Source organism: Dermacentor albipictus, chromosome 9, assembly GCF_038994185.2.
Source record: "Dermacentor albipictus isolate Rhodes 1998 colony chromosome 9, USDA_Dalb.pri_finalv2, whole genome shotgun sequence".
Taxonomy (NCBI): domain Eukaryota; kingdom Metazoa; phylum Arthropoda; class Arachnida; order Ixodida; family Ixodidae; genus Dermacentor; species Dermacentor albipictus.
The window spans coordinates 132,529,560-132,554,101 of record NC_091829.1 but is presented as its reverse complement, the minus strand read 5'-3'; the positions used below and the strand labels follow the sequence as shown (position 1 = coordinate 132,554,101).

At 49.7% G+C, this 24,542-nt stretch overlaps 1 protein-coding gene across 14 annotated transcripts in view; it reads right to left on the bottom strand.

Annotated features, from left to right (window-relative positions):
• The window catches only part of LOC135915563 (receptor-type tyrosine-protein phosphatase kappa-like), a 682,443-nt gene that overhangs the window by 388,128 nt on the left and 269,773 nt on the right, over nucleotides 1-24,542 (bottom strand). For all 14 annotated transcript variants that reach the window (XR_011508500.1, XM_065448678.2, XM_065448676.2 and 11 more), the window contains one exon: nucleotides 4,121-4,197. Coding sequence is in view for 13 of the 14 variants with exons in the window: in XM_065448678.2 (XP_065304750.2) it covers nucleotides 4,121-4,197 (77 nt within the window). In the remaining variant the exon portion in view is untranslated. The remainder of the gene's footprint in view (nucleotides 1-4,120; nucleotides 4,198-24,542) is intronic.

The following is a 24,542-nucleotide window of genomic DNA, read 5'->3' as shown; positions in this document are numbered from 1 at the left end:
TTGTTGCAGGAGCCATATTCATCGATCTAACAAAAGCATTTGACACTCTAGATCGTTCTATTCTTTTCTATAAGCTCGAATATTTCGGTATTACTGGCCCACCTTTAAATCTTATTCGTAGCTGCTTGTCTAACAGGCCTCCAGTAGTGTATCTTAATGGCCAATTCTCTTCTACTAAAGTAATTAAGTGTGGTGTTCCCCAAGGCTCTATACTAGTTCCATTGTTGTTCTTATTATTTATAAATGATTTACGTAATGTACTTACCTATTATAACTGTTATATGCTGATGACACGACCATTTACTCATCACAGAAATCGCTTACCGCGCTTGAAGACACTTCACACTGATCTTAACAATACGTATTCCTGGTGCACTGATAATAAACTTCAAGTCAATCCTTTAAAAACAACCTTTGTACTATTTCATAATCCACAAACGTCGATTTCTTCTTCCAGAACTGTCTCGTTAAATACTTATGTTATACCGACATCTGATACCGTTAAATTTCTGGACATTCCTCTCGACAAACACCCTAAGTTCAATAGCCATGACAACTCGCTGACCCGCCGTGGTTGCTCAGTGGCTATGGTGTTAGGCTGCTGAGCACGAGGTCGCGGGATCGAATCCCGGCCACGGCGGCCGCATTTCGATGGGGGCGAAATGCGAAAACACCCGTGTACTTAGATTTAGGTGCACGTTAAAGAACCTCAGGTGGTCAAAATTTCCGGAGTCCCCCACTACGGCGTGCCTCATAATCAGAAAGTGGTTTTGGCACGTAAATCCCCATATATAATTATTATTACAACTCGCTAATAAAAAAGGTTTCATTTGGCATCCGCATTATCATTAAAACACGTGCATTCTTCCAACCTCATGTTACTAGATCGTAATATCATGCCTATATTAACAGTCATTTATCATACTATTTATCTTCGTGGGGTAATACATATGCCTTTCATCTCAAACCACTTCAACGTTTTCAAAATCAGGCAATAAAATTAATGACCTTTAGCTCATTCCGCTGCCATACATTACCTATCTATCAAAATCTTAACGTTTTACCCATTCAACAGCTGTTCTATCATAAGTTGTCACTCATTACATTTCGTCTCTTTCATCGTGAAATAACCTCAGACAGCCTTCCTTTTGATAATCTCATGAACAAAAATAATACTAGGTTTTCAGAACGCAATAATCTTCTATTACCTAAAATCAGATACAACTGTGGAAAATTTGCTTTTCGTTTCTATGGTGTTTCACTTTGGAATCGCATCCCTGTTAATGTTAAGTCACCTCTTTGATTGCAGTTTTTTTAAACACAATATGAAAAGAATACTGTTAGCAGAACCATCTCTTCATTTGTCATAAATACATTTTCATAATTATTACATTTTCTTTACATTACTTCTATTTTTGTATCGTTAGGCTCCTTATTTCTGTAAAACACTTTGTATTTTTCTCTGTTAGTGATATGCAGAAGAGCCAACTTTTTGTTACTGATTACTACATATTCCTGCTTACGATTATTTATTGTAATATTACTGTATAACGCTGTTTTTAATAATTGTTGCCTATTGATTTTAACTCGTTCCCTACGAATTGCATTTCTTGACGCGTTTTTTCTTCTTTTGTTTTGTTTTGTTTGTTTGTTCGCCCTCTACTTGCAGCTCTAATACTGTTATGCACCCACCAATGATAGGAGGTCCCCCTGGCAGTTTCTTACTCTGGGAGCTCCTGATGCTGTATATAATATGTAAGCCCGTTTCTTGTACAAGAAATAACAAGAAACTTGAACTTGAACTTGCATTGCACGTAGCTTGTGGCAAAATTTACAAGTACTATGCAAATGCTACGCAGCTGGATAGAACCAAAGTATGTCGTTAATGAATGAATGTGTGGTTTTTATTGGCGCAAGGGCCAGATATGGCCAAAGAGTGCCACTATGTCGTTAATGTGCAGTCCCTTGGAGCAAGTGGGACCGTTTTTTTTATTTCGCCTAATTACGTAATAGGCTATTAATTATTCAACTGCTCAAATAATATATTGCCAGCAAAACTGTCAATGAGAAAATTCGAGACCACCCTGAAAAATTACTTATCCAGATTTCTGCTGCTCAATACGTCCTGCATAAAAGTTCATTTCCAAGCCTGAAAGAAAGCCCGCGAAATACGAAAAAGTGCCGCGCGACGTAGTACATCTATTGCGAGGCGAGCACACTCATCTGATCGCATATTTATGCACCGTTAACGCAACTTACACTTAACAGATGCATTCTCCTATTGTGCAAACCTAATCTAAGCAGACATATATTTGACTGACTATACAGATTTCGTCTGCGATCAAGCAACAAATTAACTACTCAAACAACCTCACGAAGGCAAGCCACAGAAAGCAAATATCAGCATTCAAGGAAACAAAAAAGGAACTGTTGTACGCAACATACAATTACTGCAAACTACTACTGGTGTAAAAAAACTACTATTGTAAAAAAATATTTAATACATTTAAGTTATTAGTTAACAAAAGCACCAGCTTAGCACACGAGCAGTGGTAAATAAAGCTATATAGTTTAAACAAACAAATCAAATAAGCTTTAGCTCCTAGTTTACATTGTCACAAGCTCTCACAAGGTCACTGTCGCTAAGTGTTAAATATTTTTTAAACAACGACAACTATCATTTTAGCAAACGCAATCTTCAACAAACATCGTAACAAAGTGCGCATGTAAATCGAAACAGGATGACTAAAAATAAAATCGCGACGAAACCACACACAGCAACGACCACGCGATCGTTTTCATCCTAACGACGTTTCACATCATGAGAAAGTGTGATGAAGACACTTACCCCAGACGTTCGAAAGTTAGCTATACATTTGACGTTATGGGACGCCTTCTAAGGAGTGTACTACCACAGCAAATACTTAAATGGGTTTGTTATTAGAGAGGATACAAATTTATTTACCGCGATAAGATTAAGCGCCCCATGTTGCACAAAATCCGGCATCCGGGATCCAGTGTCGGTAAAAAGAATTTCGAGCCACGCATACCAAAGCACTCCATGTGAAGCAAGGATGCCGCTGAAGAAGTTGAATTTCGCAACATCTAATACCCAGCAAAATCGTCAAGTGCGACTTACACCAACCTACAGACATGGTAGTATCCGATTAACATTGAACACAAGACAAAACATAATTATGTTACGCGAAAACTCAAACAAACCCCTTTTCCAGCGTTTCTCCCATTAATAGACCGACCACGGCGTCCGCCATTTGCGCCGGCCGGCTCCTCATAACTTCTGCGGATGGTACTTACCCCCACCGCATCGCGGCCCACGCAAGGGGCGCGCGTTTCTGCCAGAAAGCCCACCTTCATGCGTAGCGTTCGCCGCCAGCATTTGCCGGTAAGCACTACAGTTACATACGCTGTGGTTGCCGGGAAACGCGAGAAGCAGTCTTTGAATGCTATCGCGTTCCACTCAAGCGTCCTCCAAAATTTGCCCACTGCTATGCTGCCAGGAGGCAAGCTACACAGCCGACATTTTCCCTTTCTGCCTGGACTATCGTACGGCATTTCTTCCACGCCTTGTTCCAAGCTGGAGCCGACGGAACACGTCATGCTTATGCCACGAGCCACACTGAATTTTCTTCCCTTTCTTTGCTGAGCCGAGCATTTCCGCTATTGCGCCATCTACACACGATGGGTTACTAAGATCACGCGCCATAATCGGCGACGTTGTAGGCAGTGCGTTATAGACGGAGGCAGTTATGCGTATGACCTCGACTCTCTGGATTTAAGTGCGGCTCCCTCAATAGAAAGAGCGTGTTGGTTTTTGTCTAAAATTTCACTTTATTTTTCGTCGTGCGACCAAGTGATACTTTGTGGGCTCGGTTACCACCGCGTGATTTACGGGCCGTGCTTGCGTTTGCAATGCTGAAAACTGGGGGCCGTTTAAGAGAGAAAAGGTGTTCGAGAAGTTCTTTTTAATAAAAGGCTCCACTTCTAACTTGCGCAGAAATTTTTATTTTCAAAGAATAATTTACAAAAGTCGGTGTAAAGCTGTCACAGAAGTAACGTACGCCCAATAACGAGTCACGAAGCCAAAAGTGCCAATGCTTACGTTTATGTAGTTTGCGTTTATGTAGTCCGAAGAGGGATCGTTCTTGAGCGGATGCAGGATCACACGAGTGTCATCGTCTGCGGGAGGAAAGAAAGGTGCACGTGAGTATAAAAGGAACACACACGTTACAGAACCAGCGGCAAATAGACGCAAACACTGACGAAACACGCTTTCAACGTTTACAAGCGCGCACACTTGACTAGGAATTGCCGCACAGATTTCACAAGCTTTTGTATACGTTTGTACGATCGTATTGTAAGATAACACCATTTGCGCCTTGTGTACCGTGTGAGGGAACTTTACCGTTTATTGTGTAACGTAACACGGCCAGCTTTTGTATTTCTTACGCAATGGCCACATTCTTGTATACTCTTGTCAATGAATTTTCTCGCTAGAAGCAACGTTCACATTCAATAATGTTTGCATTTGGGCTTGTCGGCTTTCCACTGTGAATGTGTAGCGTTATGCGTAAAACAGACAAAAGAGACAACACGGTGCTACACACAACGCCTCCTGTTGACCATGTTTTATGTGCAACGCTACACGTTCGTAGCTTTCTGCTCACGTCACCCAGCAGTAGGCAGCCAGCGCGCCGGGACAGCTCGAAGCACGACGCGAGCTGGCTGCTGGGTGACGTAAGCAGAACGCCGCTTCGAGGTGCCCGGTTTTAACGCGATAGCGTTAAGAAGCTCGTGTCGCAGGAAAGCCGGTGTCGGCGTCCACGGCGTTGGCCGTGAGCGATAAATCACGGCAGGCACTTCAGAAATAAAAAACAACTTCCATAATGGGCTGGGTGGGAATCGAACCAGGGTCTCCGGAGTGTGAGACGGAGACGCTTCCACTCGGCCACGAGTTCGATGCTTGAAAGCGGTAAAAACGCGCGTCTAGTGAACGCGGTGTTGCCTTAAAAACGTGCCGTAGAAAGTTATACTGCGGTGTATATCGGTAATTATGAGCCTGTAACTTACAGAAGTCGCATTTACACGATAGCGAAGTACGTTTCCGCTACATTTCTTCTGCGCTTACCGCACACGCAGAGCCATCTTGCGGCAAACACAGAATACTCCCTCCTCTCAATGTACGGCGCTGCCCCGACAGGTGGCGCGCCATACGCGCATTAAGGCTGTGCGCGGTCCGGTTCCCTCTCCCCCGACTCCCTCTCCCCTGCCGACGCTTCGCCGTGCTCCCACGCGGGTTGCAGAATCAAGCGCCGTTCCTTTCTTTAGATTACTATCTATCTATCTCTCTGCCCGTGCCGATCACGACGTTTGGCTGGCGTAGATCGTTTCCCCCTCCGAGACACCGAGTTCTTTGGTTCGTTCCGTTTGCTCAGGCGCACGTTTCGTTGCCGCGCCGAACGCTGCGTTGCTCGACGTTCTCCGTGTGATAGGTGGGCGCAAAGTCCGATGCGGGGCACCTCGTAAGTGATCCCTGCGCCGTAGCGCATTGTCTTACACTCCTTGGCGGGTCGATGGGAACGCTCTCGCGTTCCACTCTTGAAGGCGAAGCTTAAGCGTCCTCCAATTTTTGCGCTTCCTACCGCCTCTTACTTCAGGGTTCGCGAGCTGTAATAGCCGAAATTCGTCGTGCCACAGTTCTGCAGGTGTTGATATGTGTTGTGCAGAGAGTTTCCTTCAATTTCCCTATTCCAATGAGCCTGCTGAAATGAAGTATACAAGTTCATTAAGGGAGTGTTGTTGAACAGTGACTAATTACGACGTATAAACCGTCACCCTGTGGCCCGCACCGGTGATGGCATTTCTCCGAAGGAACTGTCCTTTTATTTAAGATCGCCTATATCTAAATATTACTGAAGGTATTCGAAGAAACACCTTGTATATATTGGTACGTGCACTTGTTTATCTTTTTCCCGTGATCGCTTTCACCGTCAAACAAATGTTATCGCTCAGCGCGGAACGCGGCCAAATTTATCGGTAGTTTCGCTTTGAGTGTAGCCTGCTGTCCTGGCCACTGTTTCGCACAATAAAGTTAACTTCGCCATTCACAGTTTTTGTACTATGTCGTTCACAGTCACTAGCACGTAACCCCTGGTGGAGGTGCTGGGCACGGTCACGCACCGAACGCCCCCGAAAAGCCGTGATCCAATCCCGAACCCTAAAGACAGCACCAAGGTTTTCCTGGACCATCGAGCAAGCCGCAGACTACAAAACTTGCCCCCGGAGCACGGTCTCCTACCCGAGCCGACCACGAAGATCGTCGCCAAGTCAACAAAAATGGCAGCTTCAGCGTCCTCCATCGTGCTTAAACAACCCAAGGGACCACCTACGTTCCGTGGAGCTTCGTTGCACGATCCAGAAGCCTGGCTCGAGACTTTCGAAAGGAGCTCAGCCTTGAACAACTGGACCTTTGAGGATAAGCTGCGCCATGTATACTTCTCCTTGGAAGATGCCGTGAGGACATGGTTCGAGAAGTGGGAGTGCACCATTAATGTGGGACATGTTGTGCATAAACTCCTTGAGGACCTCCACAAGAGCTGTCCAGGAAGAAATGGCCAATGTTCTATTGGAAGTCCGAGCGCAGTTACCAAATCAGAACGTTGCCATCTGTACAGAAGAAATGACCCATCTATTCCGCCACGCCCATCCAGAAATGTGCGAGGAAAAGAAAGTGCGCCTACTCATGCGTGGTGTGAAGCAAGAGCTCATCGCTGGAGTGATACGAAACCCACCGAAGTCCGTCGAACAGTTTCCTCGCGAAGCCACTAGCATCGCCAAAAAACAGGAAGGAACCACTAATTGAAATGAATACATTGTTGCGCCAAACAGGAAAATAAAGACTTGGAAGGGCGAGTAAAAAACGACAGATCGAGAGCTGAACTTCAACTGATTTTATTCTCTCAGCAGGGCAGCGAGAATGAACAAATGCGCATGCGTACATCAGTGTTGCGTAGAGTGATTACAGTGACGTTTTTACAGCTGCATGTCGTTTACAAACAGAAAAACAGACATATCACTAACTCGTGCCTCTCTCATTTGTGTGATATGCCTCCAAAAGTTCACTTGCTAACGTATCACCACTCCTGCCAAGTATCTTTCTCTCACGCAGTAATGGCTGGCATCTGCCTTCCAGGCAAACCATGCAATGCACAGGTAAATGCGCATTACCTTTTTTGATTACAGACAATTCATGCTCCCGGGCCCGGTCATTAACATATATGCCCGTGAACCAACGTAGGACTTCCCACATTTCAGCGGTATCTCGTATGCAACCCCCGTTGTTCACGTCACGTACTGCCTAGTGTGCTTTTTCTGGCATCCTAACTTTTTGTAAACGTGGCTTATGAGCCGATACAGTCCAGCCAACTTGCATGGCGCCGAGAAAACAACTGGCACACCAAACCTAGTAGCGACTTTCTTTATGTTGTGGAAAAGCTTGTGGAAAGCCATACGTCCACAAGCTTTCCCACAACTTGAAGAAAGTTGCAACAAGATTTGGCATGCCAGTTGTTTTCTCGGCGCCACGCAACTTGGCTTGACTTTGTCGGCGCATAAGCCGCATTAACAAAAAGTCAGGATGCCAGAAAAAGTACACTAGACAGTACGTGAAATGCGCGACGGGCGTTGTATACGAGATGCCGCTGAAATGTGGGAAGTCAGACGTTGGACCAACGGGGATATGTGTTAATGACCGGGCCCGGGAGCATGACTTGTCTGTAATCAACAAAGGTAAAGCGTATTTACCTGTGCATTGCATGGTTTGCCTGGAAGGCAGATGCCAGTCATTACTGCGTGAGATAAAGATACTTGGCAGGAGTGGTGATACGTTAGCAAGTGAACTTTTGGAGGCATATCACACAAATGAGGGAGGCACGAGTTAGTGATATGTCAGTTTTTCCGTTTGTAAACGACATGCAGCTGTAAAAACGTCACTGTAGTCACTCTAGGCGACACTGATGTACGCATGTGCATTTGTTCATTCTCGCTGCCTTGCTGAGAGAATAAAATCAGTTGAAGTTCAGCTCTCGATCTGTCGTTTCATACTCTCCCTCCCAAGTCTTTATTTGCCTTGTTTTGGCGCAACAATGTATTCATCGGGACGCAACCAACTCGCCCAGCAACAAGTTCTCCTTACCAATTCAACCTACGAACAACCCCAGCAAACTACGCCGGAGTTCAATCATGGGGCACCGACTGCCTACGCGAGACCATCAGAGCGGTCGCGCGAGACGAACATTAGAGTACATTCTCAAGATCCCAGCCTCTGGTTGCCGCTGACGTCGTGGGAGAAAACACCCAGCAGTCACTGCAATTTTCTGAAGGGCAGCCCGCATCGCCACAGGCCTAGCCTAAAGGGATGACCAACGCGGCCGTCACCCTCCATCAAATTAACCCTCCGTGCAAGCGGCAGGCTGTAACCACGCAGTTCCGACGCTCGCCGCCACCTCGTCCACCCGTCGTCCAGCGAAGCTTCCCAAGAAAGGCAGACGCCTGGCGCATTCCTGACCACCGTCCTCTAAGCCACCACTGTGGAAAAGCGGGTCACGTCTACCGACGATGCCCATACCGGAAGATGAGACTGCGAAGGTTCGCCGCTGACACCCCGCGACCACAGCTTGGCGAACAACCTCGCGGTATCACCCACAACCTCACCGCCACTCAGTGGAGACCTCGACGGCCGTCCAGTTCACCGTAACCTAGCCGCCACCTGCCGCCACAGTCCCGGCCAAGCACTAGCCCAGCCAGGAGCCGGTCCGCTAGCCCATATCCGGAAAGCTTAAAACAGCAACCGATGGAGGTGCGGTTCCTGTTCCTCACACTAACGAAGATCCTCCGCCGCCGACGAAGACGCAAAGACACTATCTCGGCGACACAACAACGACACGTCGCCCTTCCGACGAAGCCTGGAAGCAAAGAATGCACCGACCAAGGACATGGCGACGCGACGTACGAGCCACAGCTCTACGCGATGCAACCGTGATTCGATGCCAAGACTTCACTACAACGCCAGAGAAAGGACTAGCGACCTCGACGTGTTTCACGACGGCCACGGAGTCACCGCCTTAGTAGACACAGGAGCCCCCTACTCCATCATCAGCGGATTGTTCACCGCCAAGTTGAAGAAAGTCAAGACAGCATGGGACGCCCCACAAACTTGACAGCTGGAGGACACCTCATAATGTCGACGGGAATCTGCACGACAAGAGTTCGTTTCAGACAGGAACCACATTGCTAGCTTCTTTATCCTCTAACAGTGTTCACTAGACGTCATTGACGGCATGGACTTCTTTAACCACCACCGCGCGATTATCGATCTGAGATTGAATTCCATAACGCAGTCCACAAACCAAGCGATACCGACTGAGGCCTTTGAGTCAGCGCGCCTTGAATGTACCTGTGGACCAAGTCAGGATCCCACCTCGGTGTAGCGTTGTCATTTCCGTCGGCAGCGAAACACGCGCCGACCAAGAAGGCTTCATCGAGGGTGACCAGCATCTGCTACTCGACCATGAAATTTGCGTCGCGAAAGGGATCGCTCGACTAGCTGGAAGGAAAGCGAAAGTGATGCTGACAAACTTCAGCCAGGAGTTCAAGCATATCATCAAGGGCACGACGATCGCATACACTGAAAAAATTGTGGAAACCAGCAATGCGTTTGTCCTCTCGGATTCGGCCGCATCTACCCCAAAAATCATATTGCCCGAACCCGACTTCTTGATAAATCAAGTCTCCGCATGAGTATGAAACAGCAGCTCAAAAGTCTTCTCCGACGATACAAGGAGTGATTTCCGACGTAATCGGGGATTCGCCAAACACCAGTTGCATTGCATCGCATAATAACCGCAGCGGGCGCACGACCATTCCGCCACAGCCTTTACCACGTTTCGACGCGAGAACGTGAAGCTATAAGGCAACAAGTCGACGCAATGCTGCGCGGCGAGATCCTCCAGCCGTCGAAAAGCCCATGCGGATCTCATGTGGTTTTGGTGAAGAACAAGGACGGAACCATTGCGTTTCTGTATCAATTATTGTCAGCCGAACAAGATCACGAAATAGAACGTATACCCCCTCCCACGGATATACGACGCATTGGATCGGCTCTGCGACACTAAATGCTTCTCGTCGATTGATGTCAACACCGCCTTCTGGCAGCAAACAGAAGTCGACGAGACGGATCGCGAAAAGACCGCTTTCTTCACGCAAGGCGGCCTCTATGAGTTTAAGGTCATGCTATTCCGACTGTGCTCGGCGCTTGCAACGTTCCGGCGCGTCATAGACACGGTGTTAGCACGATTAAAGTGGCAGACCTGTCTTGTTTGGCTGTATGACGTCGCCGTCTTCGCCGGAAATTTCGAAGATCACATTGGCGGCTTGAGAGAGCCTTGCCCATAAACACTTCAGGACTCATTCTGGAGACGCAAAAGTGCCGATTAACATAGATGAGCGTCTATTTACCTGGGCCACGTCATCAGCAAATCTGTAGTGTCCCCTCCAACCTGCAGAAGACAGCTGGCGTTAATGAGAGCAGCATTCCGGGCAAGTTGGTAATCCATTACTCGAATGATATTGAGCAACAAAAAACGACACGGACGTAAGAGAAGACGCTTAGTGTGTCGTTTTCTCTTACGTCCATGTCGCTTTTCGTTGCGCAATATCATTTGAGTAATAGCTGCCGTCGCAAAGTGACAGCAGCCCAGAAGGAAGTGCGTAGATTCCTTCGCATGTGTGCCTAGTACAGGCGATTTGTCAAGGCCTTTTCCCGCTTCCCCTAGCCACTGACACAACTAACTAATTGTGGTGTCAAGTTCCAGTGCGAAACGCCGCAGAACGACGCATTTCAAAAACTGACACAACGCATGCAGTCGCCAGCGGCACTTGCTGTTAGATATGGAGCTGTTTCCTGCGATTACTTCCGAGTTCCCCAAACCACTTCGAAACGCAGCACAGCTAATTGAGGAATGCAGAAGCAGGAAAGCACATTCCAGAGGAGCACCCAGGCAAACAAGTTGAAGGCCACAAGACAGGTGCAAACCAAGACGGCGGTAACGCGCCGTGACAGCCAGACGTGCCGGGAAGGCCCAAGCGTACCTCTTCATCGCCTTTGAAGAAGACAATTGCTACCGCTGAGGGGCCGCAGCACCGGGATCAAGTGATCAAGAGAGGAGGATCAAGCGCCGACACTCTTCGCCGGGTATGACACCATCGCACGGGCGCCTACCATTGGCTGAAAATGGCGTCATCTGAGCGGACTCTCCTATTGGTCAAACATGACGTGACTTACAGTGCTCGAAGGGTTTATAAGAAGCCTTCCAGAGAGATCAGGACATTCCCTGATTCCCCTCTCTCGAACTTCTTGCCGCGGGCCGCAGCGTCCGAGTTGCTGCTGGCCCGTAATGACTGTACGAATGTTACTTGTCTCTCACCTCTCTGTATATAATGTAGAATAAATACTCCCAAGTGTAGTTTTTCATCCCGAAGTCCGTCCTCCAACCCCTACATCTGGTGGCAGCGGTGGGATAGCCTCCGAATGCATCAGCTGGTGGCAGCGCTACGGATAAACCTTCGTCGAGAGAGATCGTAAGGAACCGGGAAGAGCGAAGAAGAGAGAGCCTTCGTCGAAAGAGGTCCGAAGAAACTGGGAGTAGCGAAGAAGGAGCGAGCCTTCGACCCAGGGAGTCCGGAGGAACCGGGAACAGCGGACGAATGAACTGGATGGCAGGGTGCTGCAACCGTAAGTGAGCGCGTGGTTTTTTTCCTTATGATTCGCCAGACTCAAATGTTGTGTGTTCATTTTGATAGTTCTGGGAATCGGGAGTTTGATGCATTGCGTGTTTGCACAAATTAATTAAGGAAAACAGATTTAAACACCTGTCGGGGCAGCTGCCATGGATCTTAGAGGGTTGACGAGGTTAGACTTGTTGTTGGTGTGCGACGATTTGGGAGTTGAGGCGGACGAACGGATGAAAACGCCAGCTATCATAAAGGCGATTAAGGATAGTGGCAATGATGACAAAAGCATTGAGCTTGCTTGGGAGTTGATACAGGAACCACGAGAGCGTGAGCGTCGTGTACGTGTGCGAGAGCGTCGTGAACTTAAGAGTGAGAGTAAGCGTGAAGAACGCGAGAATGAACCGAAGCATGAGCTTCAAGAACTTACTCTTAAGTGGGAGCGTCACGAACGTGAGAATCAACGCGAACGTGAGCGTGAACAAAAGTATGAGAGAGAGAGAAGACAGCACTGATGAAAGAGATACAGTATTGTGATCAGTTATTGGCACATAGACAACGGCTGTCTGAGAATTCTGTAGGTAGTACAGAGCGAAAGAATGAGGAAGCATCTAGCAGATTTTCGCCAAATGCCGACGAGAAGAGTAGTGCCTGTGAGATTGGCTGCCGATTCATAAGTGAAGGGAAAACGCTAGCTCCTAACGATGCCTTAGGTGCAACCGAGGCCGTTAAAGGTCGCAAGGAGAGCGACGAGGTGTTGTGCCAACAGATGACTGTAGAAACAGCTAGGCCAGCTGCGAACAAATTGGCACAGTTACCGCGTGTGTGCGTCGCTGGTAATGTTAGCGAGGTTGCTAGCGAAGGAAAGGGTACTTCTGACCCGACAGAAGCGAGCACCCATGTAGAGCCAGATGTGCGTGCAGAAGTGAAGTGCGAGATGAGCAATGCAGTTGAGGGTAATTCTCAGGATTGCGAGCTGTGTAGCTCAAGAGAATACAAGTGCATTGTTCAGGGATCGGTGCTTCTCTCCGCCAGTCTAGATAGCCTAGATAGGGATGGTTCAGTTATTAATCATTCGGACTGTGCGCGTGAGACAGCGATCGATACCGACGGGCTGTGTGTCGATGCACAGAGTGAGCTGGGCAATGTAGTAGAGGGCAGTTCGCAAGAGTGCGAGTTGTCTAACTCGAGTAAAGCCTGCTGCATTGTTCCAGAGTCGGTTGGGCTGTCCGCCAGTCGAGGCAGAGAGAATGTTGATTTAAAGGAAAATCAATCAGACTGTGCGGGTAAGAGACCGATACGGGCCGACGAAATGTGTACCGGCCAGCACGAGGCACGAGAAGGCGACATGAAAGCGAGTGCAAAGAGAAAGCGCCGTAAAAAGAAGCGCGGTAAAGACCGAAAGACGGTAACTTATGTAGCGCCGCCAAAGATGGCGAGAAACCCAAAAGGGCAGGGCGCGAGGAAAAAGATGCGGTCGTCTCGGACGATGTTGACGCATCGAAAACGTTCGAGCCACAGGTCCAAGGGGGACCGCGAAGTATGTTCTGCACGGACGAGGACAAAGGGCACGAGGCTGTTAAAGTCCTCGTCGTTCCGTAGTTCTTTTAATAGCTCAGCGTGCAGTTCGAAGAAACGCAATGTGGCAGGACGAGACCAGGTGGGGAGTAGCGACGCGGTCAGTCGAGGTCCTGTTGAAAGCGGGGCGGGAGGACGCAAATTGGCAGGAGACCGTAACGTCTCTAAGGAGCTGATAGTGAGTCAGCCCTTTTGTTGTTCCTCCGTAGCCAGAGTAGCTTTGAAACCGCGACCACCCCGGGTTCGACTCAAAGTATGAGTCAGACGTAAGCGTTTGGAAAGGCAGGCCAAGAGCCCTTCCGTAGAAATGGAGTGTGTTGTTTTTTATTTTGAGCATTGGAAAGTTTTCGCGATTTCAGACTAGGATTTCTTTCAATACGTAAAGGTATGAGCTTTGTTTATGTTTTGGTTTGAGAAAGCTCCGAGGTTTGAAAGATGAGGTTTATGTAAACATGTAGTCTCGCGAGATGCTCATTAATAAGTAGATAGGCTTTTTTTGTGTGTGTGAGTTACCTGAAGGTCAAGGTTATCGTCGAAAGGCCTATGGTAAAGCGCGTGTGTTATTTAACCTTCTTTCTTTTTAAGTGTTGAATTTTCTAAGGTTAAGCGCGTAGATTTTCAGTGAGTGCATGATTTGCACGGAGAAGCGTTCTTAGTTCCATTAGCGCGTGTCCTGTGTGGACGGAAGGAAGCAGATTTATGACTGGGTTGCTCGTGTGTGTTCAGGGCAGCCGTATTCTGACTTCTATTATAAGTCGCGTGGAACGAGTTATTAAAAGACGCATTAGTTTAAGAGTTCTGCGGAGTGTGTAAGTCCCGCAAGTTTAATTGTTCGTTTAAGTCACGTGTCCTGTAGGACTTTCAGGGAAGAAACGTGAGTAAGCGTAAATGAAAAGTTTGCCTACAACGCAAGTACGCGTTCTGTTTAGTGACCACAAGGCTAGTGCGCTTGTGATTACGTACTTGTGAGGTTGACCAGATTGTTCAGTGGCACCATTACGTGCGATAAGTACGCCACTGCGATAGATTGGAAACATGCTGTTCGTGTAGTTAGGCCACTTAGGTTATGTTCGGCTGTTTTCATTTGTTGTTTGAATCGGACCCTTTTCTTTTGCAACAACAATAGTACTCTGGTCTTGTCGGCATTCGAGGAGGAATGGATGGCTGTTTGGAAGGGTGGTTAAAACTGTTTTTTCGAAATTGGGGAACTAAAAGATCAGGGTTGATTTTGACTCAGTAATAGCCTGGCGAGTCAGGGGTGAAGAGCCTGCGCTTACGCGTGGTGCAGCGCTGTGTTGTTTGGTTTGTTTGACGTATGTTCTCCAGGGCCCAGGATCCCGAGGGTTGTCAAACGAGGCTCGAACCCAGTACCCTGAAGCTTCTTTCAGCGTTCCTCATGGCCAGCGAATTGAGTTCACCGGCCATTCAGAACAACCGAGGCGAGGACGAGCTGTTAGATATGGAGCTGTTTCCTGCGATTACTTCGAGTTCCCCAAACCACTTCGAAACGCAGCACAGCTAATTGAGGAATGCAGAAGCAGGAAAGCACATTCCAGAGGAGCGCCCAGGCAAACAAGTTGAAGGCCACAAGACAGGTGCAAACCAAGACGGCGGTAATGCGCCGTGACAGCCAGACGTGCCAGGAAGGCCCAAGCGTACCTCTTCATCGCCTTTGAAGAAGACAATTGCTATCGCTGAAGGGCCGCAGCACCGGGATCAAGTGATCAAGAGAGGAAGATCAAGCGCCGACCCTCTTCGCCGGGTATGACACCATCGCACGGGCGCCTACCATTGGCTGAAAATGGCGTCATCTGAGCGGACTCTCCTATTGGTCAAACATGACGTGACTTACAGTGCTCGAAGGGTTTATAAGAAGCCTTCCAGAGAGACCAGGACATTCCCTGATTCCCCTCTCTCGAACTTCTTGCCGCGGGCCGCAGCGTCCGAGTTGCTGCTGGCCCGTAATGACTGTACGAATGTTACTTGTCTCTCACCTCTCTGTATATAATGTAGAATAAATACTCCCAAGTTTTGTTTTTCATCCCGAAGTCCGTCCTCCAACCCCTACATTGCGCACCTCGACGAGGACGCCGATACAGAAATCCACACTGACGTCAGTAGCCTAGGCCTCGGTGCCGTCCTAGTCCAGAGGAAAGACGAACTTGAGCGAGTGATAGCTTACGCTAGCCGGTCGCTGTCAAAAGCGGAAGGCAATCCTTCTACGACCGAAAAGGAATCCCTCGCCATCATTTTGGCTACAGCAAATTTTCGCCTTTACCTATATGGCAGGCCGTTCAAACTCCTCACCGACCATCACGTACTGAGTCGGCTAGCAAATTTAAAGGACCCTTCAGGAGGCCTGGCGCGATGGAGCCTCAGCCTGCAATAATATGAAATCACTCTAATCTACAAGTCTGGGCGAGAGCAGTCTCATGCCGACTGCCTATCACGCGCTCTCGTGGACCTGCCGCCCCAAGATGAACAAGACGAGGACGCGTTTTAGGTGCAAGTGCAGATGACTTTGCCTAGCAGCAATGAGTGGACCCAGAGGTCAGAAGCCTTACTGAGTACTTTGCGTGGCAAGACCGACGTTATCCCGAGGGTAATTAGGCGCGGATTGTCTTCGTTTTTCTTACAAAACAACGTCCTCGTAAAAAAGCACTTATTACCTTCTCGTTGTGCCCGCAGCCCTCCGGTCAGATGTGCTGTACGCCCTGCAAGAGGATAGGACAGCCGAGCACCTCGGTTTTCGAGTACGCTCGCAAGAATACAAGTACTATGGACCACGCCTGACCGCCGACGTACCCCTCAACCTCAAAACATGCCGTGATGCCAGCGACGCGAGACAACGCCGACAAGGACAGCGGGTTTGGTACAGCCGATCGAGCCTCCTTGCCGGCCATTTCAGCAGATCGATATGGATTTGTTGAGACCCTTTCTAACGTCAACGTCGGGAAACAAGTAAATAGTAGTGGCCGCCAGCTACCTTAGCCGCTACGCCGAAACGAAAGCATTGCCCAAAGGTACTGCACCGGAAGTAGCCAAATTATAAAGCAAAGCTTTCTTTGCCTCCTCCTTCGACTTTCCCACTGCTGCTGCTCCTGTGGGTTGCTGTGGGCAGCTGCTGTGGCGCACACCACGTGGGGGCGTAGTTCCTAGCGTGTATATATCGGACGGGCGCGAGTCCGAGGAGGAAAGGCGACAGGGGATACTTGTTTCCATCCCACTGCATCGAATGTGCTGTTTGAACCTCACCGATGGCACCGGCTGTTGGAATCCCACCGCTGCCACCAGCTGTTGGAACCTCAGTGCTGACACCCGTTATTGCAATCGGACCGCTGGCGCCCGTTTTTGCAAATGGGTCGCAAGCCCCAAGGGTAGCGTTGGCCTGGCGGCCTGGGGCACACTGGAAGCATCCGAAGGTCTCGGCAAAGCATGAGTCGACTGCTAACAAAACAACTTGTTTATTCTAGCATCGCAAAGAGCGGGCGGTCAGGTCGACCGAAGTGGAGAGACGGGAGAGCACGTTACTCAACAGAAGAAATCGGAGCCTCTCTCCTGGCGTCCGGGGGCAGCTGCTCTTATACTCTTGGCGTCGCGGGCAAGAAGGAAGGTCACGGGACGACACCACATGACAGCGGCCACGGACGGACTGAGAGACATGTAGAGACGAGTGTAGTGACGCATCAGCCGGGCCGGCGCCGGTCAGTCCTCCTCGCTTCACACTTGGGGAGCTCCTCTCCCCGGCTGCCGCGCTTTGACAAGCGTGGGCACACACACACACACGCACACACACAAAGACACGTGGCACTGAACATGCCGGGACGCGCTCGGCGGGGATGCGTCGCGGCCGCTCCGAACGGGCCAAAATGTCCGCCGCTTTGAATGAAGCCCCGGCGTCCGCTGCATCCGCGCAGGCTACACCGCGCGTCGTACGCGAAACGTAACAGACCGCCCCGCCGGGGGAAGGAGATCCCGATGGTCAGGGGACTGCATCCGCTGTCCGGAGGGATGTCGCTCGATGATGCTCATAACCGAAGTCGGTCGTCCCTCGGCGTTTCTTGAGCGCAGCGCATCGAGAAGGCCTCGTTCTCACGTGCAGGTTCACACAGGACACTGCAAAGTGACTTCAGGAGAGTTGCCATTTTTGTTCTCTTTCCCAGCAAGCGTTAGAACTGCGTCGAAACTCAGCCGCTCAGGCAGCAAGCACGGCACAACCCTCACTAAGCCATGCCAGGCTCTTTCCCCTTTTATACTACTGCCTAGTTCCTTACAGTAGTCGAGCAGCACTCAGAACGCGTCCACAAATTGGAAAATTGCACTAGAAAGCACATCATGACTTTGAAACACCACACAAAAGCAATATGTTAAAAATCCTGCCTCAGGAAGAAAAACATCAATAACAAACAATTTTGAGGCTGATTCCCACGTTAGGGGCTTCTACTTAAGCCATCGGCGTTACCGTTGAGACTCCCCTTTTTGTAACTCACCTCAAAGGAATGTTGTTGCAAAGCGAGGCTCCAGTGCAGGAGGTGGCCATTTGTGATAGAGATGGTCTGCAGCCATTGGAGAGGGCAGTGATCCGTCTCGAAGCATGCGAAGCGGATATCGCAGCGAGCGAACGTACACTACCTCAGCTGGCGAAAACCCCGTAGCCACATGAGGCGCGGTCCTCAATGCAAACATCACCCCAGGCAGAAGCAGCTCCCAGTCAGTTTGTTGTTCAAACCACAATGCTCTCAACACGTGCTTCATGTCGGAGAGGAGCTTCTCAAGGGAATTCGACTGTGGGTGGTACACTGAGCTGTGTAACAGCTTTACCCCACACCTTTCCAGAAAGGCTGTCGTCAAAGCGCTAGTAAACACTGTGCCCTGATCTGATTGGATTTCCGCAGGAAAACCAACTCGCGCAAATATGGACAGTAGTGCACTGACTATCTCAACTGAGCTGAGTTCTTTAAGCGGCACTGCTTCAGGGAACTTTGTCGCTGGGCAGATCACAGTCAAAATGTGTCTGTACCCCGTGGCTGTTACCGGCAGAGGTCCCACTGTATCAATAACGAGCCGTCTAAAAGGCTGCGTAATGATAGGTACCAACTTCAACGGCGCCCTCGATTTGTCCCCTGGTTTGCCCACCCGCTGACAGGTGTCACATGTCTTCACAAAGTGGTCTGCGTCCCAAAAACACCCTGGCCAATAGTACTCTTACAAGAGACGGTCCTTAGTTTTCCTAACTCCTAGGTGACCGGACCACGAACCCCCATGAGACAAGCGCAACAGATCCTGACGGTAGCACTGAGGCACGATCAGCTGATCGAACTCCACTCCCCTGCGGTCTAGATACTTCCGGTACAGGACCCCACCTCTTTCCACAAAGCGAGCATTTTTCTTGGCGATACCTTCCTTGACAATGCAGCGTATGTTTTCTAGGCTGCCATCCTTCTTTTGCTCGGCTATCAAAGCCGACCGGCTGACTTTTAGCAACCTATTAAGTCCGTCTGACGTAGGCGCGATGAGCAAATCTTCAGATAGCTCTTCTAACATTCCCGTGTCAGGCATTTCCTCTCCAGTATCTGGTGCCTTTAACGCTACAGGCTCAATTTTATTCAGTTCGGGCGTGCTCTGAATATCAGCTTGCTGCGCCTCTGACCCTTTCTCATCGTTCGACAACGTCGACCCCGCAACTACCGCCTTTGCAGCGAGCTCCCGAACCTTCGATCTGGTTAAGGCCTGAACGCTAGCCTCACCAAACAAAAGCCCCTTCTCGCGCAGGAGGTGATCGGACCTGTTCGAAAATAGGTACGGGTACTGGGGGGGGGGGCAGCATAGATGACACCGCCGCCTCCGTCTCAAGTTCTCCAAAAGGTCCTTCAATAAGCACTTTTGCTACGGGCAGACACACGCTATGAGCTTCCACGGCTTGCTTAATCCATGCGCACTCGCCCGTGAACATATCGGGTTCTACGTAAGAGGGGTGAACTACATCCATCATAGCTGCGGAATCGCGAAGCACTCGGCACTCTCTCCCGTTTGGGAGGAGGTCTCGCATGTAAGGCTCGAGAAGCTTCATGTTCTCGTCAGTGCTGCATAATGACAAAAACACAACTTTTGTTTTTGTTTCTGGACACTGCGCCGAAAAGTGACCCGGCTTCTGACACGTATAACAAACGCGCGCTTGCCTCGTCTCGAACCGCTTTCTGCGTTCGGCTTCGGCTGCCGCCGTCTCCTTACGTTCGGTCGGACTGCTTTCACTCGCATCCGCACTACGTGTGTCCCCCTTTGCTCTCATGGGCGTGAACTTCGGCCTCTCAAACTTGGAGCCAAATTCACCCTTTTGACCGTCCTTAGCTCCGCGAGCCCGACGCGTCACAAACTCTTCGGCTAGCTCAGCAGCTCTAGCCACCGTACTAACGTCTGGCCTATCCAAGACCCAGTACCGCACGTTCTCAGGTAACCGACTATAAAACTGTTCTAGCCCGAAACACTGCAGAACTTTCTCGTGGTCACCAAACGCTTTCTCTTCTTTGAGCCACTCCTGCATGTTTGACATAAGCCTGTAGGCAAACTCTGTATACGACTCACTTTTGCCTTTCTCATTTTCTCGAAACTTCCGACGGAACGCCTCCGCTGACAGCCTGTACTTTTTTAGCAGACTCGATTTCACTTTGTCGAAATCCTCTGCCTCCTCTCTATCCAAGCGAGCGACTACGTCGGCCGCCTCGCCGGGTAACAAAGTGAGCAAGCGCTGTGGCCACGTTTCCCGAGAGAACCCCTGCTTCTCGCACGTTCGCTCAAAGTTAACCAGGAACAAACCAATGTCCTCTCCAAGCTTAAACGGCTGCATTAGGTCAGTCATTTTGAACAATACTCGTTCTCCTGCACCGTGTGCCTGACTTCCATTACGAGCGCGTTCCATCTCTTCCTCGAGACGCTTCATTTCCAAAACGTGATCGCGCTCTTCTTTTTCTTTCTCTTTTCGTTCTCTAAGTTCGCGCTCCTGTCTTTTTGCCGTCTCCCTCTCTTCAATGGTCTCAAGGCATTCCGACAGCTCGTCATCCTCAGCTCCTAACTCAAGAATAGCCCTTAGCAGTTCTGGTATTCTGAGTTTGTCTGAGACATCCAGACCCAACTCTCTTGCAAGCTCCAACAATTTCGGTTTGCGCAACGACTTCAAATCCATGGCTGCTCTGAATGCTGCTTTCTCTACTGCCTACTATTGTCTTGCCGCAAACTAACCCGGCAGCAACGACAACCACAATTACCAGCTCTGTTTCTGACACTAACAAAAGCCTGGCAAAACTCAGAAGAAGAAAGTCCCGCACTCACCAAACCTCGCAGCCAAGAACTCAGCGCAGTCGTTCCGCTGCAGGCAACCAGTCATCACACAGGGCTCGTTGCACTGCTCCCGGATGGTCGTTGTGCTGCTCAGCATACAGTCAACCGCATATCTTCGCTGCTGGCCTCCGTTGTCGCGATCTCACCGCTGGCAACCAGCTGTTTGAACCTCACCGATGGCACCGGCTGTTGGAATCCCACCGCTGCCACCAGCTGTTGGAACCTCAGTGCTGACACCCGTTATTGCAATCGGACCGCTGGCGCCCGTTGTTGCAAATGGGTCGCAAACCCCAAGGGTAGCGTTGGCCTGGCGGCCTGGGGCACACTGGAAGCATCCGAAGGTCTCGGCAAAGCATGAGTCGACTGCTAACAAAACAACTTGTTTATTCTAGCATCGCAAAGAGCGGGCGGTCAGGTCGACCGAAGTGGAGAGACGGTAGAGCACGTTACTCAACAGAAGAAATCGGAGCCTCTCTCCTGGCGTCCGGGGGCAGCTGCTCTTATACTCTTGGCGTCGCGGGCAAGAAGGAAGGTCACGGGACGACACCACGTGACAGCGGCCACGGACGGACTGAGAGACATGTAGAGACGAGTGTAGTGACGCATCAGCCGGGCCGGCGCCGGTCAGTCCTCCTCGCTTCACACTTGGGGAGCTCCTCTCCCCGGCTGCCGCGCTTTGACAAGCGTGGGCACACACACACACACGCAAACACAAAGACACGTGGCACTGAACATGCCGGGACGCGCTCGGCGGGGATGCGTCACGGACGCTCCGAACGGGCCAAAATGTCCGCCGCTTTGAATGAAGCCCCGGCGTCCGCTGCATCCGCGCAGGCTACACCGCGCGTCGTAGGCGAAACGTAACAGTGCACAATGCCCTCTCGAGCTCCCTCGCTGTTGCCACCTTAGCCGCTTGACAGCAGTAATTATCCGTGACTCCCCTCAGAAGCATTGCAGAAACTGCACCGCTTGCATTTCTACTAACGTGCGAGGCCAGACAAGCCCCGGATACAACTGTAGATAGGAGAAGAAGAGGGGAAGAAGGAGACGGAGTAGAAAAGGCAGTTCCCGTACAAGAGAGGGGGGAGGTAAGGTGAAAGGCAAGGAAACATTGCTAGTATACGACAGCGGATGCGGGAAAACAGGATAAGCTTAAGTTCAAAGTACGGTACAGGACGTTGGTAATATTTTTGAAAAATTAACGCCGTCCAAATATGTCAAACGGTCAAATTACGCAGAAGGGTTGAAATCTGGGCCAGTTGGTACATACTTGAACGGAAAAACCAGTCAAAAACACAAAGGACTAGAGGAGAAGTTCACGACACAACGACTGGACTATCAACTGTGGTTTATTAGCATCTGCTGCCCTTGCTGGGACTACACCGATGCTAATAAACCACAGTTGATAGTCCAGTCGTTGTGTCGTGAACTTCTCCTCTAGTCCTTTGTGTTTTTGACTGGTTTTTCCGTTCAAATTACGCAGGCCGTGCAGAAGCAGAGCCGCATTAATTAAAGCGCACAGAAGGGTCCAGGAGACACTACGGAAGCGGTCGACCATCAAACCAAGACTTCTGTGCCCGGCGATGTCATTGCTAGAGGTCGTGGATTTGATACCAATCATGGCAGCCGCATTTCGAAGGGGGCGAAATAGCAAACGCACATGCACTTAGATTTGGGAGACGTTAAAGAAGATCACTGTGTCAAAATTAATCCGCTTGGTTAGTGTGGTTTAGGCATGTATAGCCCCATAGTCCTATTCAAGTGTAATACTTCTGCCACAATGCGACCTGCCATACGTGAGGCACAGACAACGCTCAACCCTCTCAGAGGTTATAAAATATGGCGCACAACAACGCCTCAAGCAAACACCTCTCCCAGTGTGTTCCGTGTACTACGCAAACAAACAGCAGTGGTGCACGCAAGGTAACGTTTAACATCAACTCACCACTCTCATCAGCCTAAACGTCGAAGAAATTAAGCTTTAGTTGTTAACATCACCGCTAATTATCGGCAATCAAAGCATCCAGCACGGAAAGCTTTGCTTACGTCGATTCCCACAGTGCGAGGGATCTGCATATTTTTTTCGTCAACAACATCCTGCTGCGACATGGTGCGCCAGAAGTCCTCATTACTCACAGAGGGACTGCTTTCGCAGGTGAGCTTACCCAAGCCATGCTGAAGTATAACCAGACAAGTCATCGGAAGACAACTGCCCGCAGAGGAATTGCCTAACGGAATGACTGAACAAGACGCTTGTCGATAAGTTAGCAATCAACGTCGACGTTGAATACAAGACGTGGGATGCCGTCCTTCAGTACATAAACTTTGCTTACAACACGGCGGTCCGCAAGAAACAGCAAAAATCACGCCCTTCAAGCTGTTTTACGGAAGGAACTCGACGACGACTCTCGACGCCATGCTGCCGCAGGTCACCGACGAAGAATATATCGACGTCGCCACCTAGCTCCAGCGCTCCGAAGAAGTCCGACAGTTCGCCAGCCTGCGCATCAAGAATCAGCAGAAGACCAATAGCCGGCACTACAGTCTTCGATTACGATACGTGGAATATGAGCCTGGCGACTCTGTTTGGATTTGGACGCCGATACGCCGACGAGGACTTAGTGAGAAGCTTTTACACCACGATTTCGGACCCGACAAGGTCATCCGATGCATAGGCGCACTCGACTATAACGATGCGCCAGACGGCCTTTCGGCATCCCAACGGCGCCGCTCACGACCTGAAAGAGTGCATGTTGTGTGACTTAAGCCGTTCTTCCAGTGCTAACGAATTTTGGGAGTTCATATAGCTGAACTTTGGACTTTCTTTCTTGGAGCGTGTTACTTTGGACTTAATTTCCTTCCTGTTTTGTTAATTTTGTTCAATAAGTGTAATTTTGTTTTTCGCATTTCTGTTATGCTTGTTGCATCGATATGATGCTATTTGAGAGGGCGGTATTGGCTCGAGTACTTGTTTTTCTCGGCTGACGCCTTTTCACCGTCTAAAGAATGTTATCGCGCAGTGCTGGACGCGCCTGCATGTATCGGAAATTTCTGGAATGTTATCAGTTGTTTTATCTGCTGCCCGTTGTCCCCAAAACTCGTGTAATCTCTTTGCTGTGTGGCGCGAAATGTGCAGAACTTTCTAGAAAACACGTGGGCACCAGCGGCTACTCGATGGCTCATGTATAAAAGCCGACGCACTTGACCTGCACATCAGATTTTCAACGATCGCCGGCTGTGTTCGCCGCTTTCGTTGAACTTTGAGTGCAGCCTGTTTTTCTGGAAAGCCGCGCGGTGGCGTAGAGGTAGAACACCCGCATCGCGTGCAAGGGGACCGTGGTTCGAATTCCGGTGCCAGCAATTTTCCACCGGTGTAAAATAAAAAATCCGCGTGTTGAGAAAATTGCATAAAAAGGCCTGGAGTGTGGCCTGATCCCGGTAACCAGAAACGGTAACGCACTCCCTCACCAAAGCAGGATTGGCCGCCCTGGTGCAGTACTTGGCCACAACCTCCTATCAGAACACAACAATCAAACCCCGGCCCTCAGTCCCCAGCAGCTGCGAAGCAACTGACCACGGCAGCGGTCAGACCTGCGAAGCAGCAGAGGGTGCTAAGAATCACTGGCTACGGACAGGCCGCCATTGGAGTATGAACCTGGCAACGTTTAACGCTAGAACGTTATCTAGTGAGGCAAGTCTAGCAGTGCTATTGGAGGAATTAGAGGGCAGTAAATGGGATATAATAGGGCTCAGTGAAGTTAGGAGCACAAAAGAAGCGTATACAGTGCTAAAAAGCAGGCACGTCCTGTGCTACCGGGGCTTAG